This window comes from Globicephala melas, chromosome 10 (assembly GCF_963455315.2).
Source record: "Globicephala melas chromosome 10, mGloMel1.2, whole genome shotgun sequence".
NCBI lineage: Eukaryota > Metazoa > Chordata > Mammalia > Artiodactyla > Delphinidae > Globicephala > Globicephala melas.
In genome coordinates, this window is record NC_083323.1 from 18758959 (window position 1) to 18778112 (window position 19154).

At 44.0% G+C, this 19154-nt stretch overlaps 1 protein-coding gene across 3 annotated transcripts in view; it reads left to right on the forward strand.

The window, feature by feature from the left end:
* The window catches only part of PAH (phenylalanine hydroxylase), a 95801-nt gene that overhangs the window by 69644 nt on the left and 7003 nt on the right, over window positions 1-19154 (forward strand). For all 3 annotated transcript variants that reach the window (XM_060306577.1, XM_060306578.1, XM_060306579.1), the window contains 5 exons: window positions 6122-6189; window positions 11152-11348; window positions 13528-13663; window positions 14724-14793; window positions 18336-18392. In XM_060306577.1, the coding sequence (XP_060162560.1) occupies window positions 6122-6189; window positions 11152-11348; window positions 13528-13663; window positions 14724-14793; window positions 18336-18392 (528 nt within the window). The remainder of the gene's footprint in view (window positions 1-6121; window positions 6190-11151; window positions 11349-13527; window positions 13664-14723; window positions 14794-18335; window positions 18393-19154) is intronic.

Genomic DNA, 19154 nt, shown 5'->3' on the forward strand with positions numbered 1-19154 from the left:
GTTGGTATGTGGTAAGTCTCCTTGGGCTGAAGTGAGGGAGGGGGTTATGAGGAACAGACAAAGAAAGGCCACTTGGAAAGTATTTGTAGTAGTCCAGGAGAGAAATGATGGGGGCCTGAATCAAAGTGTAGCAGTGAGGGCTTCCCTGGTGGCGCAGTGGTTGAGAGTCCGCCTGCCGATGCAAGGGACACGGGTTCGTGCCCCGGTCCGGGAAGATCCCACATGCCGCGGAGCGGCTGGGCCCGTGAGCCATGGCCACTGAGCCTGCGCGTCCGGAGCCTGTGCTCTGCAACGGAAGAGGCCGCGACGGTGAGAGGCCTGCGTGCCGCAAAAAAAATAAAAATTAAAAAAAAAAGTGTAGCAGTGAGATTAAAGTAAAAAGGATAAACTCAAGATATTTGAAAGGAAAAATGGACAAAAATTATCAAACGTGAAGAGGAGAGAGGTAAAACAATTCCCAGATTACTGACTTGGGAAGTCAGGTATCAGAATCTTTTCCAGGACAGTCTTCTTGGCCTTATTGGTGGTGACCGCGGCCAGCCATGCAGAGTGGGCAAGAGGAGGGGTTGTGGTCAGCGCCGTCCTTGTCCATTGACTTGCAAGTCTTTGGTGAGTGTCTATGGCGTGGCGATGGCAGGTACTTAAAAAATACGACTTAGAACTTCTTGTCTCCTGTGTACCATCCTTCCTCCAGTTGGTGTGGGACTGATAGAATGCAGAAAGACTCTCACTATTGCCCTAGATGCAAAATAAATCGCAAGGTAAGAATTCGGCAGGTGCTCTTTTAAAAGCCCAGGGATGGGTGACGGGACTGAGTGAGCCATTCCAGAGTACATCCTTTTCATATTCTGAGCCAGACTTCTCAGCTTGTGGATTTCCCACCATTGTGCACAAATGCATCATTTTTTCACTGTCTCCTTTGTACTCGGAATTTTACATGACACCCTGCTTACATTACCTAATCTAATCCACCCGACACTGCGAGGTAACTACCGTTACTAGTTTCATTTTACTGATGAAGAAACTAGGGCTCTGAGAGGTGAACTAACCATCAGGCCATGCTCCTAGGGATTGAATGAGTGAGTAATCCAACCCAGTGTGTTCAACTTCAGTAGTCTAAAGATGGCATTTCTGAGGTTTCATCTCTGCCATGATATCAAGAAATGATAAAGATCTCAGTCTAGAAGAATACTCACTCGGAAGACTTTTCCATATGGTTACTGTCTCCCCAAAATCCCCGCTGAAGCAAAAGCACAGACTTCGACACCACAAGTAACACAAATGCTGAGATTAAGGAAAGTGATTGCATGTGGACCGCAGGTGATGTTACCACTTCGCACCCTGTAGAATTCTCTCCCCTTTCTCCCATCCATTTCTCCTCTCTTCCCCCTCTCCCTCCCCACTCCTTCACCAACAATATATTTTCCTGTCAAACATACTTGGTTACATGCAGTGTGACCAAAATTGCTGCTATTAGCTTATTTGAGACAGGATGATTAGTCATCACCAACTGTAGCTTAATTCAGAGCGTATCCCACATGTCTGCGGAGGCCCGTGGTCACCTGGCAGCCCAGAGGATGCAAGACCCAGTCCCTGAGAGATGGACCCCAGACTTTCGCTGCTAACTGAGAGAGCAAAAGTCTGTGCCGCCTAGTTGGCAGGGTCCCTTCGCAGGCTGATAATGAACTTCTTAGAAACTTGAGCTGGCAAAGGACCACGGTTAGAAACCTTCCCATATAGAAAATCTTTGTATTATATTATATTTGGATGTGTTGATGTAGCTCAATGTATGAATCTGCTGTCACCTCCCATAATAATCTGAGATGGATTTTTAATATTATTTTACTTTTCTTCTAATTATAAAAGGGGTAGGGATAAATTAGGAGGTTGGGATTAACATCTACACACTACTATATATTGAATAGATAACCAACAAGGACCTACTGGATAGCACAGGGAACTATAATCAATACTTTGTAATAACCTATAAGGGAAAAGACTGAAAAAGATATATATGTATATGTATGTATAACAACCACTGTGCTGTATACCTGAAACTAACATGATATTATAAATCAGTTATACTTCAAATAAATAAATAAAAGTGAAACAATAAAATAAACTCAAACTGTAAAAAGGAAAAAGAAATCCACACTCACAGTAGAAAAATTCAAAAGCCTAAACAGTACAGAAGAATAAAACAGTTCCCATTTTCATACCTTTTGTTGGATTTGGTTGTATTTATTCCATCATTTCATTTTTATGCTATTTATATAATCCCTCTGACACAGTTGATACCTACTGGATATATAATTTTATATTAAGCTTTTTTTTTTTCACTGATGGAAAAGTCTTTAAACTGCCTAGACAAAGTACTTTGAAGATTAAGATAAATGGGAAGAGAAATTGCAATGGGCATCCCATTCTGGAGACAGTATAATGAAGTGGAAATACACTGGGTAAGGGAATTCTTCACTTGTCTCCCTGGTTACCCATCTCAGCCCTCAAACCTCAACTTTCCACCTGGCTAGGACCAGAAAACCCAAGTGGAGGTACAGGTTCTGCAGTTTAGGGACCCTGGGCAATTGGCTCTACGGGCTTCACTTTCTTCATGTCTAGATCAAAATACAAATACAGATATTCTCCAAGGCACCTCACAAGCGCAAAAGTCTATGCTTTGTACTTAGGGGCTAGAGAAGGCCATGACTGTTAAATAAGACTTGTAGGTGAGGATGACTGTAAAGGTCAAGCATTAATGATTGACAAACATTAACGTTATATTCTGAGTCCTAAGTATGGAGATGTGTTCTTCATTTAGCCCAGTAGACAGGTTCCTAAAAGGGTGTGTTAGAGCTGCTTGGAAATCAAAGGACAGTGCCCAATCTTCTTACTATATCATCCCACAGCAACTTACCTTCACCCAGTAGAACTGGGCCCAGCACAGTTTTAAGTTTTCAGATCCCTAAGCTTTTCTGTTTATTCAAAACCATTCAGTGCTTAAGAGAAAACACTATAGTTATACTTTGTAATGACCATGTCCTGGAATCTTTTCTAAATTGAATAATCACTTAATTTATCTGGGATTTAGTTTTAGAACAAAAAAACGAAACAGTATGGTAATTTTACTTTACTTTTCCAGTGTGAAACGTTTAGATTTCTCTGTTTCTCAAAATATATCCTGGGAAATAAAATAGGGAACTCCTTTCTTCCCTCCCTCCCTCCCTTTGTTTATCCCTCCCTCCCCCTTATGCTTTTCTTCCTTTCCTCTTTCAGCAAGTGTTTGTAGTTCTTTCTGTATGACAGACTCTATGCCATGGATTGTCAGGTGAAATTACATTATATACATGAACCCCTGGGTTTTTGGAATTATTGGTAGAGCTGGATTTTAAAAAAACAAAAAAATAACCAACCAACCAATCAAACAAACAAAAAAAACAATATCTGAAAGTCAGGGAGTAGTTATGCTTTAAAAAAAGTCTTTACATGTTACTCTCCGCGACATTAGCCTTTGTTTTTGATTCACTAATGTCTTGGTTTGGAGGGATGGTGGGACAGAGAAATTTCAAGCTAAAGTGGTGGACGGCATGGTTTATTGGTAAATGCTTGGAGGGAACAAAGCAAATTTCTCCAGTGGTGACACCAGTGTCTTGTCTTACTAAAACTCAGATCACAATCAATTTTGGGGGGAAAATGACCTTTTTTCTAGCTTTATTGAAATATAATTGACACAACATCGTGTAAGCTTGATGCTGATTTAATACATGTATATATTGTGAAATGATTACCATAATAAGGTCAGTTAACAACTCTATCACTTCTCATAATTACCATTTTTTTCCTGTGGTGAAAACATTTAAGATTTACTCTCTTAGCAATTTTCAAGTATATAAAACACTATTGTTAACTATAATTGTCGTGCTGTACATTAGATCCAGAACTTATTCATCTTATAACTGGAGGTTTGACCCCTTAACCAACATCTCCCTGTTTATCCCACTCTCCATCCTCTGGCAACCACCAGTCTACTCTCTGTCTATGAATTTGGCTTTTTTGGATTCCACATATAAGTGAGATCATACAGTATTTGTCTTTCTCTGTCTGACTTATTTCACTTAGTAAAATGTCCTCAAGTTCCCGTGTTGTCAGAAGGTTTCCCTTCTTTTTTATGGATGAATAATATCCCATTATTTGTATATACCACGTTTTCTTTATCCATTTATCTGTCAGTGAACACTTAGGTTGTTTATTATGTCTTGACTATTTGAATGAGGCTTCAATAACATAGAGGTGCAGGTATCTCTCCAAGGAAGTGATTTTATTTCCTTTGGATATATACCTAGAAGTGATATTGCCGGATCATATGGTAGTTCTATTTTCAATTTTTTGAGGAACCTCCATATTGTTTCCCAAAGTAGCTGTACCAGTTTACATACCCACCAATAGTGCACAAAGGTTTCCTTTTCTCCACATTCTTGCCAACACTTATCTCTCGTCTTTTTGATAATAGGTATTCTAAACAAGTATGAGATGATAGCTCATTGTGATTTTGATTTGCATTTTACTGATGATTAGTGATGTTGAGCATCTTTTCATGTACCTGTTGGCCATTTGTATGTCTCCTCTGCCTATTTCTAAATCAGATTATTTGATTTTTTTTCTATTGAGTTGTATGAGTTCCTTATATACTTTAGATATTAACTCCTTATCTGATGTATGGTTTGCAAATATTTTCTCCCATTTTATAGGTTGCCTTTTCATTTTGTTAGTTGTTTCTTTTGTTGTGCAGAAACTTTTTTGTTTGATGTAGTCCCACTTATTTACTTTTGTTTTTGTTGCTTGTGCTTTTGGTGTCATATCCAAAAATTCATTCCCTAGACCAATGTCAAGGAGCAATCTAGAGAAAGAAGAACAAAGCTGGAGGAATCACATGTCCTGATTTCAAACTATATTACAAAGCTATAGTAATCAAAACAGCATGGTACTGGCATAAAAGCAGACAGACTAATAGAACAAGATCAAGAGCCTAGATATGAACTCATGCACACACAGTCAACTAATATTTGACAAGGGAGCCAAGAATACTCAATGGAGAAAAGAATAGTCTCTTCAGTAAATGATGTTGGGAAAACTGGATATTAACATGCAAAAGAATGAAATTAGACCCCTATCTTACACCACTCACAAAAAATGAATTTGAAATTAAACGTAAGACCTGAAACAATAAAATGTCCTTTTAACCAATTGGGATCATGTCCATCTCAGGGATGTGACCTCCTCCCACACCCCCAACACTGAAAGACACACTTGGCCTCTTTTCACTCAGAAGTGTGGTGCTTGCAAATTGCTGAGGAAAGGCTGCCTGCAGGTCAGCCTCAGAGGAGAAATTATTATCATCCTTTCTATGTACTGAGGCAGAATCTCAGTGAGTTGAGCCCCTGCCAAGTTGTAAAGGTTGACGTTTACTGAAGTGAAGTGAAAAGAGCAAGAACTGGGTGATTCGAATCCTGACTTCAACTTCACCGGACTGCACTTCTCTGAGCCAGTGTGTATTCTGGAAAGAAAGGGATAATCATACTGGTCTACCTTACACATTTGTTGTGAGAGTTATAAATAAAATAAGTTCGTAGCACGCGTAGACTAGTACATAATAGACATTCAATAAATGGCATTTTTTTCTAAATTGCAATAGCAGTAAGCATGTACCTGTTTGTCTCTCAAGAAGTTAGGAGGCAGTGCTAGACACATACCGTTGGTCAGGAATTTAGCAGCTATTGTATATCTTCTTCATAGACACTCATCCTAATAACTCTGCCGAGTTTAGCAAGTTTACAAGTTAGAATGCTGTAGATCAGATATCTTTAAAACCTGGACACTGTTTGCACTTTCGGAATCCCAAGGCAGAGGCTCACACTGAGTTGAAAGCATTGCTAGTAATGCGTCACTCACGATATTTAGTGGGAGAGCTTACCCTCAGTTTAACTGAGACTTTATTTTCAGAATATAATCAGGGGAAGGAGAGATGCACTGTCAGAGCTCAAGGACCCCCATTCAAAACATGCATAGATATGCCAGGTCTCTCCCACGAAAGCCTGGAGAAATGAAGTATCTCCTTTCTTCCTAGGGCTTTAAAGATCCTGTGTACCGAGCAAGACGGAAGGAATTTGCTGACATTGCCTACAACTATCGACAGTAAGTCTGCTCTTCAGGGTGGGAGGTGGAGCAGCGGGTGGGGGGCGTGAGAAGAACAACTCCTAGCCTGCCTTTCCCTCGCCCAAAGGGAAACTACCGGTGTAGAGAATCCTCCCCTGTGTGTGTGTGTGTGTGTGTGTGTGTGTGTGTGTGTTTAAACCCTCCCTTGAATAACACACATTTTAAAAAATCGACCGCAACACAAAACAAAATTACCCTCTGTGCCAGGGCCCAGCTCTCTCCCAGGCTTTGTTGTGTAATTACGCGGGGATGTCTGAAGTAATTATAAAAGGCCTCAGTCCTGAATAAAATAGCCTCTGCTATTCTCCACATTGAACCGGAAGCTGGCAAAAGAGTATCATTTACATTCAAGAGGGAGTTGGCTGCTTTACTGGAATAGTGAAGCATTGGAGGTTTCAGGAGAGCCAAGCCTCAGGGTTCTACTTTTATCTGATCTGACCCAGATGTGAAGGGCAATTTTAGGATGAGTTTATTTTTTTCTATCTGGGGTTCTGTGCTCCTCCTCTACCAGATTTCAGTCAAAGGAAAATGCAAATGTCAAATATGTTATTTGGGAAGAGAACCACATTGCTATTTTGAGTCCGCAGAAACTACAGAAACGCTCCCATGAGAAGCTCAGTGTTTTGGGACCTGAGCTCCCTTCCTGAGTTAAGAGTGTGAGAAAAGACATGCCCAAGAAGAAAGGAACAGGTTGTTCAGAACACTGAGGTGATGGTATTTTAGCAGCTTTGCTAGAATATGAGGGAGATAAAGGAGATGCTAGGGCTCTGTATACTGAATAAAAGCCTACCTTCCAAAGGGAAAGACTTCCAGAGAAAATTCCTTTCTCTGAGAGAGTCCTGGAAGTAGAAAGATCCAGAATAGTGCAGACCTTGGTCATATCTAGACCCAGCTGGGCCTTGGCTTGTGGCAAGCAGGAATCACAGAACATGGTGACCTCTCTCCCCTGTCCCCACCGTGGCCCCAGCATGGACAGGTAGACACCATCAAATCAGGTACAGACAAGAGTCCTTCTTGAGATAGTAATAATAGGTCATATTTACCATCTCCTTGCTATGTCTGGGGCTTTGCTAAATGCTTAGTTTACATTATTTCTTTTAGTTTTAATAATAACTCCCCATTTTTCAGGTGGAAAAACTAAAGTTTAAACAAGATTAAGTAACTTGCCAAAGTTATAGAACTAGTAGGTGGCATAGTCTGGTTTTGAACGCAGGCTTGTTTAACTGCAAAGTTGTTCTCAACCACTTCCCTGAGTGTCTGGGGATCTCTGAGTCAGGAGACCACACTTCTCCACATAATCCAGGAGCTGCTTATGAGATACATTCACTCCTTCTTGGCTGTTGGGATTTGAAGGGAAAAACTCAAATCCACCTCCTTTCCATAAAAATGTTACACCTGACGAAGAAGTATGGAATTGGTTGAATACCTCATGATTCTGGATGGTCATCGGATAAGTTAAACTGGTTTTTGAAAACTATTTATAGATGGCTGGTACTCAGAGGAATACCAGAGATCTTCCAGTCAATTTTCTACCTTGTATAGATGAATCCCAAATGGTTAAGTGATGTACTCAAGGTCATATATCTCATTAGGGACTGAACTTGTCCTCCAATTCAAAGCCTATTTCCAGCCTCATCTCAGCTCATCTCTTTTGAACTTTTGATGCTATTTACAACCCCTTCCTTTTTTGCAATTGTCTTTTATCTCGGTATCTGGTACAATTGATTCTCATTCTTTCAAGATTCCTCGCTTAAATTTATTTGAGACCCCCAAACTCGGGGCACTTTCACACTCATTCCCAGACATGCACAGAGCAGGGAAAAATGAGTCCCCTGCCACATTTGTTGAATTTTTGTTCTTTTTGTCGGTAATTTTGCTGTTTAAAATGGCGCTCCAGCGTAGGGCTGAAGTGCTGGCTAGTGTTCCTAAGTACAGGACGGTTCTGACGTGCTTAATGGGGAGAATGTGTTAGATACGCTTCCTTCAGGCCTGAGTTGTTGTAGTACTGTTGGCTGTGAGTTCAGTGTGAATCTATCAACAAATACATTAACCAAGGTGTCTTTAACCAGAAGCACACACAAGACAAGGGATTATCAGTTGTGTCCTGCATTTCCTGCAGGAGCTATGGTTCAGTACTCACTCAGAGTTCATGGTGACTTTATGGAACAGAACTGCCGCCAATAAGGAGAATCAGCTCTACTCTGCTCTCTGCTGGTTTCCCTCCTTCCTCTTTGAGGCTTCTTCTCAGTCTCCTCTGGCCTCCTCCTCCCACCCCAGAAACTGTCATGCCTTTCAGGACTCAGCTTTGACCCTCTTCCTTGGGCTCTACCACCCTCCATGCCAACAGCCCCACATTCTGGTCTCTAGCGCCTTCCCAGTCATCCTACCACATGGGGCTCAAACTCCTGCCCCTTGAGTCCTAGAATCACAGGATCAGTTGATACAATGTGTTTACTGTGTTTGAGGACCCATGCCAAGAGCAAGACAAACAGACTCTGTGTCTTCTGGGGGATCATTGAGAAAGACAGACAATAACAAAAAGAACAATAAATGCAATAGGTATGACTAAAGTCAAAACGCAAGTGTCATGAGGCCACATAATTAGGAACTTTAATGTAGACCAGGGGAATTGGTTAGAGGAAGTGATATTTAGACTGAGAATTGAAGATTGAGTAGGAGTTTATCAGCTGAAGAGAACGAGGATAGTGGATGAGAGGGCAGGTCTGGTTAGAAACAGGGCTTTTGTTTCATTAGTAGATGTATCAGTATATATTTAGGGCCAGAGCTGAATTACTGGAGACAGTAAGGAAAATTAAAATTTTATGTAAGAATACGCTAAATGGACTATAGGGATTTATATCTTTCAGCTGCAAGTCAACTCAAACAAAAAGGAGGCTTTTCTTGGCTCCTATAAGTGAAAAGTTTAAGGGAAGTAGTTGAGGCACAGGTGGGTCTGGGACTCAGCGTCTCATTCTCTCTCCCTTCCCCTGACTCTGGTGTCCTCTGTAGTGGCCTTGCTCAGAGGCACTGGCCTCATGTCTCTTGGAGGTGGACCCCAGCACTGCCAGGCTGACGCCACAGCCCAACCAGAGATTCTGTCTCTTTTCAACACAATCAACAAAAGTTCTCTCATTGAGTCTCATTGGCTCTCATCAGGACATGGGCCCATCTCTCAGCCAGTCACTGTGGCCAGGGAAATGAGACACTCTAATTGACTGCGCCTGGTCACATGCCCACCTCTGAAGGTAGGAGTGGTGGAGTCTCCTCTTACCTGAACCTGCAGACTGAGATGGGAGAAGGGTGCTTTACTGGAAGAATGGGAATGGATATTGAACCCCTGGCACGGTAAATGTCAACCAGAGGGACAACTCGGTGCCTAGGACGTTACTAACTCTTGAAAATTTGTTGCAGAAATAGCAGATACCTTTCTTTCTAAATGAGAATCCATTATCATGATAATTACCAACTATCCAATGGTATTATTGTCAGCACCAGTGTTACGTACTTTATACATAGCATTTCTTCTTAATTAAAATTTTTTTTTATTTTTTAACATCTTTATTGTATACAGAGCATTTCAGTTAACTCTCTTCCATACCCTCCAAAGAGTTAGTTGGCATTAGCCCACCTAACGGCTATGCAGACTAGGCTCAAAGAGGTTTACTAAATTGCTTGAGGCCATTCAGCTAGGCAATGGCGGAGCGAAGCAGTGAACCCATCTCTGTCAGTTTCCGAAGCCTTTTCTTTCCCTGCATCGGCACTTAGCCCTGAAACAATGGGGCATCCGTAGGCAGGGGCTTTCCTGATGTTCTTTTCAGTCCCTACGCCATTATAGAACCCTATAATGGGCTTGTCTTGCTTTCGATTCTGAAGCAACAGTCTGTCTTTTCCCCCTAATCCCTGCCCATCTCTCTGTGGAACATAATGATGACTTTGCTTTAATGTCCTTGGAAGAGCGACAGCTCTGAAAGGGCAGGAGGGACAAGTTTGGAGTCTGAAGATGATCCATAATTCTAAGGTAAACAGTCTCGCCTTGTCCCAGACACCGTGTACCCTGTTAGGAAACAGGCCTGTAGCCCAGAGAACAGTCACGGGTCTTTGAAGTCAGGCTTTGTTTGGTTTTCATTTGTTTTCGCTGTTCAGAACACAGCTCACTCTTAGATGGTTTTCGAAAGGACCTATCGAACTAATGACTCTCAAATTATAGTGTGTCACCTGGGAGCTTATTGGAATCCAGATGCCCGGGCCCTCCCCTTCCCCACAGGTTCCGGATCTGAGGGGCAGGTCCAACATACATACTTTAATAAGCTCCCCGTACTTTAGTTATGTCATGGCGGAAGATGCTAGGTAAGCAGATTTGCACCTAGCATGCATTTAAGTACCTTTATAACTTCCTAGGGGCAGAAATAGCAAATCCAGCAAGTACATGCCCATTAAACAAGGGATCTCAAACTCATGGTACACATATTAAATCCACTTTAGCCAACAGGTAGAATTGCTTTAGTTTGCTTGAACTTGGATGCCTTTGTTTAGAAAGAGGATGTATTCTTCACTTGACTCAGCCTCCGCCCTCCTATTATCTATATCTGCTACTTCACACACTTATATTACAGGCTCCCGAAGGTAAGTGAATTTCCATACTGGGTAAAGAATATGAGATAGGAGAGCAGAAAAGCCAAGTGGTTTCCCAAAGTGAGAGGAAATCCTTGGTGCAGTGGATGAGGTGAGAGCTTGTATCCTTGCTTAACCAAGTCACGTGAATGTTTGCTATATCAAGAAATGGAATTTTCCTCTTTCAAATCACTTATGAAATATGAAATCCGCTGTGGTCGGGGGCGGCAGCTCACAGACTCTGAACCCGTCTCCCTCTGCTACGGCCCCTTCATCCTCTACTCTTGCACCTGCCCTGCAGCAGACAAATATTTCACGTCTGTATCCTAGTGGGCAGCCCATCCCTCGAGTGGAATACACGGAGGAAGAAAAGAAAACATGGGGGATAGTGTTCAGGACCCTGAAGTCCTTGTACAAAACCCATGCTTGCTACGAGCACAACCACATTTTCCCACTTCTGGAAAAGTACTGTGGCTTCCGTGAAGATAACATCCCCCAGCTCGAAGAGGTTTCTCAGTTTCTGCAGAGTAAGTCCACATCAGGGTCAAAAGGTCGATGTGGGGAGGATGGGGAGGGGAAGAAAAGTAAATGGAGGTGAGTGTGTTCATGCTGATGCAGGCAGGTTGCTTGTCCCAGGAAAACCGGGATTGCACAGGCTCCGGATGCGCAGGCTCAGCGGCCATGGCTCACAGACCCAGCCGCTCTGCAGCACGTGGGATCTTCCCGGACCGGGGCACGAACCTGTGTCCCCTGCATCAGCAGGCGGACTCTCAACCACTGCGCCACCAGGGAAGCCCTCTGAAAGGATTTTTTAACACTCAAAGCCCAAGGTGCCTCGTCCGGGTTCTTCCTGCAGCTCCTGCTACTTTATGAGCTGGCTGCAGTGTGCGTTTGTGTAAGAAAATGAGATTTGTGCCGAGATACCTGAGCTCTAAGTCTATGCATCTGGTATCTGGAATCTTGCTTTGATCCTCTCTAGCTGGGAGAAACTACCTCAGTTTAGTCATCTGTCAAATGGAGACTGTCAGCCTTTTAGCCTTTCTCCTAGGGAAACTGTGAGAATGAAATAAGATATTGAATGTGAAAGCATAGTGTTACCTAGTGTTACGGCAGGTGCTCATTGAATTTGGGCTTCGTTGGAATCTGAGTAACTCAGTGGGTAAATTCGTGATCGGGTTGACCTGCCCATCATTTCCAGGGGAGATAAGTGTTCTCCTTTCTGCCAGGTGGCGTTGACTCAGCAAAATCAAAATAAACAGACAAAACATACTAAACGCCTATTACGTGCCAGGTAAAATGAGGGAAAGTGGGGATACAGATCACAGGGTTATAGAAAGAGTTTTCCGTGCCTCTGAACTATGCAGAGATGCTATGGCCAGCTCTGGGGCAAAAAAGCCAGGGAAGCTACGTGGCAGGGAGGGAAGTGGTAACTAGGATAGATTGGTAGGGGGGGCGGCTAGAGGACCTTTTGAATCCCTTCCATTTAGAGTCTTTACTTCTCAGATAAAGAGAGGAGCGGGGGCCCAAGCAGAATGAACTTCAGCCTGAGGGTCTAAGGCATGTAATCGGAGGGACAAAGGGGTCTTAAAGACATTCTTTGACTAATTACACACGTTGCTATGGCCAATAACAAGAAGAATACAGCAGTAATACTAGCAGCTGGGGAGGTATAGAGTAGCAATTAAGGAAACAGACTCTGAAGCCAGACTGCCGGTAGCTGTGACCTTGGGCAGGAGCCTTAACCTCTGTATGCCTCAGCTTCCCCATCTATAAAGTGGAGATAATAAAAGCATCTACCTCCTAGAGTTAGGATGAGGATTAATTCGTATATCTAAAGTGCTTAGAACTGTGTCTGACAGGTGGTAGGTATTATATAGTGTTAGCTATTATTACCATGATCACTGTCATTACTATTCTCCTTCCAGGTTTGGAACAAATTGAGAGACAGATATAGGAACCAGAGAGATGGGTGATCAAAATGTCAGCTGTATTACTGATAGAAGCTACTTAGAGAATGTGGTATAGAGGTGCAGGCAAAATGGATTTCCTAATATTTCACCCCTGGATTAGGTAAACTTACTCGCCAATTCGTTGGTGCAGTGTGTAGTCCATTGCCTGGCCAAGAGCAGACCAGAATGAGTTCCTGTGTGGATCGTGAAGAGAGAAAGGGCAGGGAGGGTTACATTGAGAATATTCATTTCCTCCTCTCAAATCCTTCAATCAGAGAAGTCACTGCTCCTCATGGGGTGTCCTGTGTGAAGCACATATAGAAAAGCTAGAAGTGTTCCTTTCATATTCTTCCGTCTTGGGAAGTAGAGTGGGAATTCCCCACTCTGGAAACATGAGAAGTAGGGAATAAGCATTCCACCCTAACAAACAATAATGAAAGCTAAATTTATTGGATGTTTCCAATGTGCTAGGCTCTAAGTATTTTATATTTATTAGCTCTTCTGATTCTCAGACTAACCCTAAGAAGTATCTACCCCCATTTTGCAGATGAGAAAACTGAGGCTCAGAGAAGTGAAACTCCTTGACTCAAATCACCCAGCTAGAAAGTACTGGGGCATAGATTTGCAGCCAAGTCTGCTTGGCATCGACGCCCATGCTCCTGGACGGTTGAGTGTACTGGTTCCCTCCCTAAAGGTCTTCAGGCCCTTTTGGCTCCCTGTGATGGGCTTTCAGTTTTCTTTCTCCTTTGCTTCCCAGCTTGTACTGGCTTCCGCCTCCGACCTGTGGCTGGCCTGCTTTCCTCTCGGGATTTCTTGGGTGGCCTGGCCTTTCGAGTCTTCCACTGCACTCAGTACATCAGACATGGGTCCAAGCCCATGTACACGCCTGAACCGTGAGTATCGTCCTTCTGCTATCGGTGGCCAGCCACAGTGAGTGCCATCTCTCCCCGCTCCAGGTACACTGTGGGCTGGTCCATGGGACCAGTTGCCTGGATGACGACAGTACGACAAGGGAAACTCATCTCTTCTGGGGATTTTCTCTGTCCGAATAGATTGTACTGATTGGAGATTTAGGTATCTTGTGACTCAAAGGTTCAGATCTCCTCCGAATGAGAGAATGAGAGCTCACATTCAAATTCCAAAGAGACGGTAGAAGTCAGAGCTGTGGAGTGCCCAAGGGGAACAGGAACAAGTGACGGCCAGGCTGTCTCAACACCTCCTCATTCCTGAATCACACCTAGATGATTCTAGTCTCTCTTTGCCTAGATTGTGTCTTGGCTGGAGGTAGTGAATGACTGGCCACCATGCTTTGAGCCATCTTCTTAGTCAAATAGAACTTAAGCAATTGATATGAAAAGTCAGCAGGATGCCCCAAATGATCTTTCCCAGCCTGCAAAGTTCATTACTATAAACCAGAAAAGACCTGTTCCTAATAAACCTGGTGCCGAAAGTGTTAAATAAATGTTAAGTTTTCTTCTCTGACCAACGGCTGCCCTCTCCAGGATAAGAGAGGACTCTATTATTTTTATTACTATTATTATTTAGTTCCCATGAGGAATAACTAACTGAGCATATTGTATCTGCCCAGGGATGTCAATACCAACAAGAAGACTTGGGATGGGAAGTGGTTGTGATCCGCAGCTCGCGCAGGCGTATGGGAGGATGCTCACAGGAATATTGCCTCTTTTGTTCTGCATCCCACTGGGCGTACACTGAAGACCCCCTGGCTGCCGTGCCCTGCCCTGTCCCTTACTTTTCTTTCCCCTTCTCCCTTTTCTCTTGTACCTTGTCTCAACTGATAGCAAGCTTTACACACCACTTATTCTTAGGAATGAGTTTGCAAGACTGAATGAGTTGCTTCCTTTATTCCACCCATTCCTCACATAGAAAGACTGAGTCTGTTATGGCTTATAACCCTCCTCCCCTCCAAGCTCTGTGCTTTCTGTTTTTCAGTGACATCTGCCATGAGCTGTTGGGACATGTACCCTTGTTTTCAGATCGCAGCTTTGCCCAGTTTTCGCAGGTGAGGAACTGATCTCTCTAGGCTTCTACTTACAGGGGTGAGACCTGGACTGCTCAAGATAAATTGAATCCATGCAGGGCCTTCATGTCCTCTGCAAGGGTAGAAACCAGGTACAGTTCTGTGATCCCATCACAGATGGGCATGTGGTCCCATGGAGCTGGCCAATTGCCAATCCCAGGGACCACAGCATGGAATTGGCGACTCGGTCATCCTCTGAATTGTGTGTTATTGACTTAGCTAATCTCACTTGTCCTAACAGGTGTAGTTTAAGAGCCTTTTCATCCGTGGCAACCTCCCTGATCCCTATGCAGAAGTAACCTTACCATCTTCCAAGTTCTCCGGGCATTTTTTTCCCATCCTCTTTAGGGCCTTTGCCACTTTCTACCCTGTCAGGCAGTCAGTTTTGTATATGCTTTCATTAAGTAAGATGGCATTTGACAAGAATCCAATGCCCATAGCCTGACTCATAGCTGACAAAAAATAAAGAGCCAGTTGCCTCGTCTCCATCATCAAAGCAGCAGGCTAGGCTTTGATTCGTCTAGCGCAGTGGTGAGCAGGCCCGAAAATGCTTTTTTGATGAGTGAAAGGATCCTAGTAAGTCTCTCCTGGCACCGAGAGGCGGCCCCAAACCATGGCTGGGTAACTGTGATCATGGGAGAGTTGAACGGTGCTGCTGGGGGGCACGATGCCAGCCCACCCTGTGCCTGGATCACAGAGACGTGGATCTATAAAAGCCCTCCCTGACAGTTTTCTTCCTCACAAGGAAGAATAAGGATCAAACGGAAGGACCCATGAGCAAGGGCTGGGCCACGTGTGTGTGAATTTCACAAGCATTTCCCCTCAGCAGAAAGAAAGAACTATTTGCACTCTTGAATGAAGAGGCTGCCACTGAGTAGCTGAAACAAACTAACTAACAGCAGAATTAACTGCTTGCTGACCAAGGGAAAACTGCGCTTGTTAGACACAGCCTCTGGAAACAGAGACAATGATTGCTTTGATGTGGGTTTGGGGGGGTTGTGAAGTTCAGAGATTGTTGGACTTTTAGAAGTGGGAGTGTTTAGAAATTAGGTGAACTTTAACCGGGGAAGCGTCACCACGGGACTGAGGCTATTCGCCGACCAGCTGACTGTCAGAAGTGCGGTTCCTGCTGCTAAGATGTCATTGATTGCTTGGGATAGCTTTCAAACCAGGATTTGTTAACATGGCCAAAGGAAGATCAGTTTTTTCCTCGGGGAATAGGAACTTTTAATTCTCATCACCAGAGGTTATTCTGCCCAATCAGAGGCCAAGTGGCCATTCTCCCCAAGCCGGTTCCATTTTGGGGACTCCCCACAGATGACAGGACAATTACCTGAGTCAGCAGACAGAAGCTACTGGGTCATCAGTGTTCACGTTTCCAACTTTGACCTGGACAGTTCCAAGGCAGGGAGTCCTTTTGAGTTCCCTGAGCATATTCCTTTTTGATCTAAAAGCAGGACACTGGAGTGCAGGATGGAGTGGGGATGAAGCACTTTGGGCCCCTTGTATTAGACAAGATCTGGGCTCACAAAGAATGGTGACTATGAGAACAGGGCACTCTTTCAACCTTGCATTTGTCTATGACTTCTGTTCGATTCAGGACCGTGGCATGTCTGAGCTGGGTGGATGGAACACAGATGGGGAAGGGGCAGGAGAATGGAGCCAGGCTAAGTCAGTGTCTGAATTTGATTCACTCTAAATCAGACAGCATTTTCTTTGCATGTAATGGGCTTGACCAGGGAGGGATACAGAGATGAAGACCACGTACCCTCTTGCATCCAAGGGGGCCCGGTCCTTGGTCCTTCTCTCTGTCTGCTTTAAGTACCATCCAATCTCATGGCTTTAAGTACCATCTCCACTCTGATGATGAACACATTTACATATCTAGCCCAGACTTCAGTCCCCAAACTGAGACTTACACATCCAGCCATCTACTCAATATCTCTGCTTGGATGTCCGATGGACATCTCTATTCATCCTGTCCAAAATGCAATTCCTGATCTTACCACTCAAACCTTCTCCACCCACAGCTCTTCCTGTATTAGTTCATGGCAACTCCATCCTTCCAGTCGCTCAAAGCTAAAGCATTATTGACTCCTCTCGGACATACCCCACAATCAATCTTGCATAAAATTCTGTGTCTGACCTCCAAAATATGTAGAATCTGACCATTGCCCATCACGTCCACTGCTACCAATTTCATCTCAGCCCTATCGCTTCTCATGCTGGTGACTGCAGTAGCCTCCTAACTGGTCTTTATGCCTCTACACTTGACCCCCTACAGTCAACTCTCACACAGCAGTCAGAGTGAATCTTTGACGGCACAAATCAGATCTTGCCACCCTTCTGTTCAAAACCCTGCCTTGGCTCCCCATGTTGTAGAGAGGAGAATCCTAAGTCCTAAAACAGCCAAGGAATTCCTACATGATTGAGCTGCAGATCCCTCTTTGCTGTCACCTGCCACCCCTACCCCTTACTCTGCTCTAGCCACAGTGGTCCTTCCCCGTTGTTTGAACCAACTGACGTTGCGCCTCCTTCACGAGGTTTTCCACGGGCTGTACACTTGGCCTGCACAATTCTCTTCCCTCAAATATCAGCAATGCCAACAACCTCTCTTCCATCAAGTCTTTGCTCGGGTATCGCTTCCCAATGATGCTTACCCTGGAAGCTTATTTAAAATCCCAGCCTCCCCACCCCACGCCCGCTTTCCTGGTGCTCCGGGTCCCCCCTTGTCCCTTCCTCCTTTTGTTTCTTCTTTCCAAAGAACTTACCACCTTGTAACATACCTATGTATATGCTTATTATTTCTGTCTTTCGCTATCAACTTAGACACTATTTACAAGGTCAAGGATCTTTACCGTTTGGTACACTGCCTGCCACATAGGAGGCATTTGATAAATATTTTTGGAATGAATAAATGCATATAGTAGGAAAGAAACATATATATTTGTATATATACGGTATGTCTGATACAAGGTAGGCTGGAGCAAATGCTGTGAAAGAGACAGAGACCACTAGGGGGTCCTGGATTTGGAGCTGTGATAAGAGGTGGTCCATGACATCTCAGACTCTCCAGCTATGTATATACCTGGACAGATGTCAAGCACTTCTCTGCAAGTCTCCTGTGGTGTCTTCAGGGTACATGATTAAGTCTCATCTAGTGCTCCAGGAATGTTCCGCTTGAACTATGGAAGAATAATCAGGACATGAAACTTCAGATGCCACCTATCGCCTGACCTTGAGCAGGTCGTCTCCCTTCTCTGTGCCTCCGTTTTCTCTTTCGCAAAGTGAATACAAAGGACCAAGTGATGGATAAAGGCTTCCCCCATTCTAGAGATCTGTGATTTTATGAAATGTGGTCAAGGAAGATTTGACAGAACAATGAGAGTCTATCTGGGCCCTTCTGAAGGCATCTAGCCACCCATCCCTTTCCTGTGGTCAAGTACGAAGTCGGACCCGAGGGTAGAGTTTGAAGATAGGCAGACCCCAGCCATGCCAGTGACTTTGTTTCTCCACAATTACAGGAAATCGGCCTCGCCTCGCTGGGTGCCCCCGACGAGTACATTGAGAAACTCGCAACAGTAAGTTCTCTCTCTTCCTGGTGGATGGTGTCAGGGCCTCAGGTCTTTGAAGCTTTGCTCCTTCCCTGAAAGCCAGGTCATTTGCGGAAAAAAATCAGAATGCCCCGGGTTACGTTTGCACGAGTGACATTTCACATTTTGACTTCTTAATGGTTCGATTGTGAAATCAACTGTATGCAGACATTTAATTTTAAACAGTGTCTTGAAAACACCAACAGGCTATAATGATAGTCCTTGAGAACCCCCTTAAGTGGGTGGGAAGCTGGAGTCACAGCTTTGAAGAGGGAATATTTACTCTCTGCCTTTACACTGGAGCCAGCGTTAAGATCTTTCCTTTCTCAGACACCAGGTAGAAAAGGGGGTGGGCTTTCCCCTTCTAACTGAACACTTCCTTCCCCAGTGGATGTGATGGCTCACCCATTGAAGCCATGGAGGCAGTGACTCTGCACAGCAGGCCTTTCCTTCCTACAGACCCCTTTCCAACTTGCGTGCATCCCTCCCCAGCCTCTAAGCCACATTTCTTATAATGTGCTCAGCTGGGAAGATGAGAAATAAAACTTTATAATGGAATTAGGGACCGCAGATGAATGCAAATATATCAGGAAGATGTATCAGTTTAGAAGTTTATGAATTCAGTTTATCAGAAGGCCCAAAACTCTGATCCTTTCTCACTGACCAGCTGCTCTGAGACCCTGGGCAAGTGGCTTTTGCTTCCTCATCTCTAAAAATAGACACAATCGTTTATACTCTGCCCATCTCAAA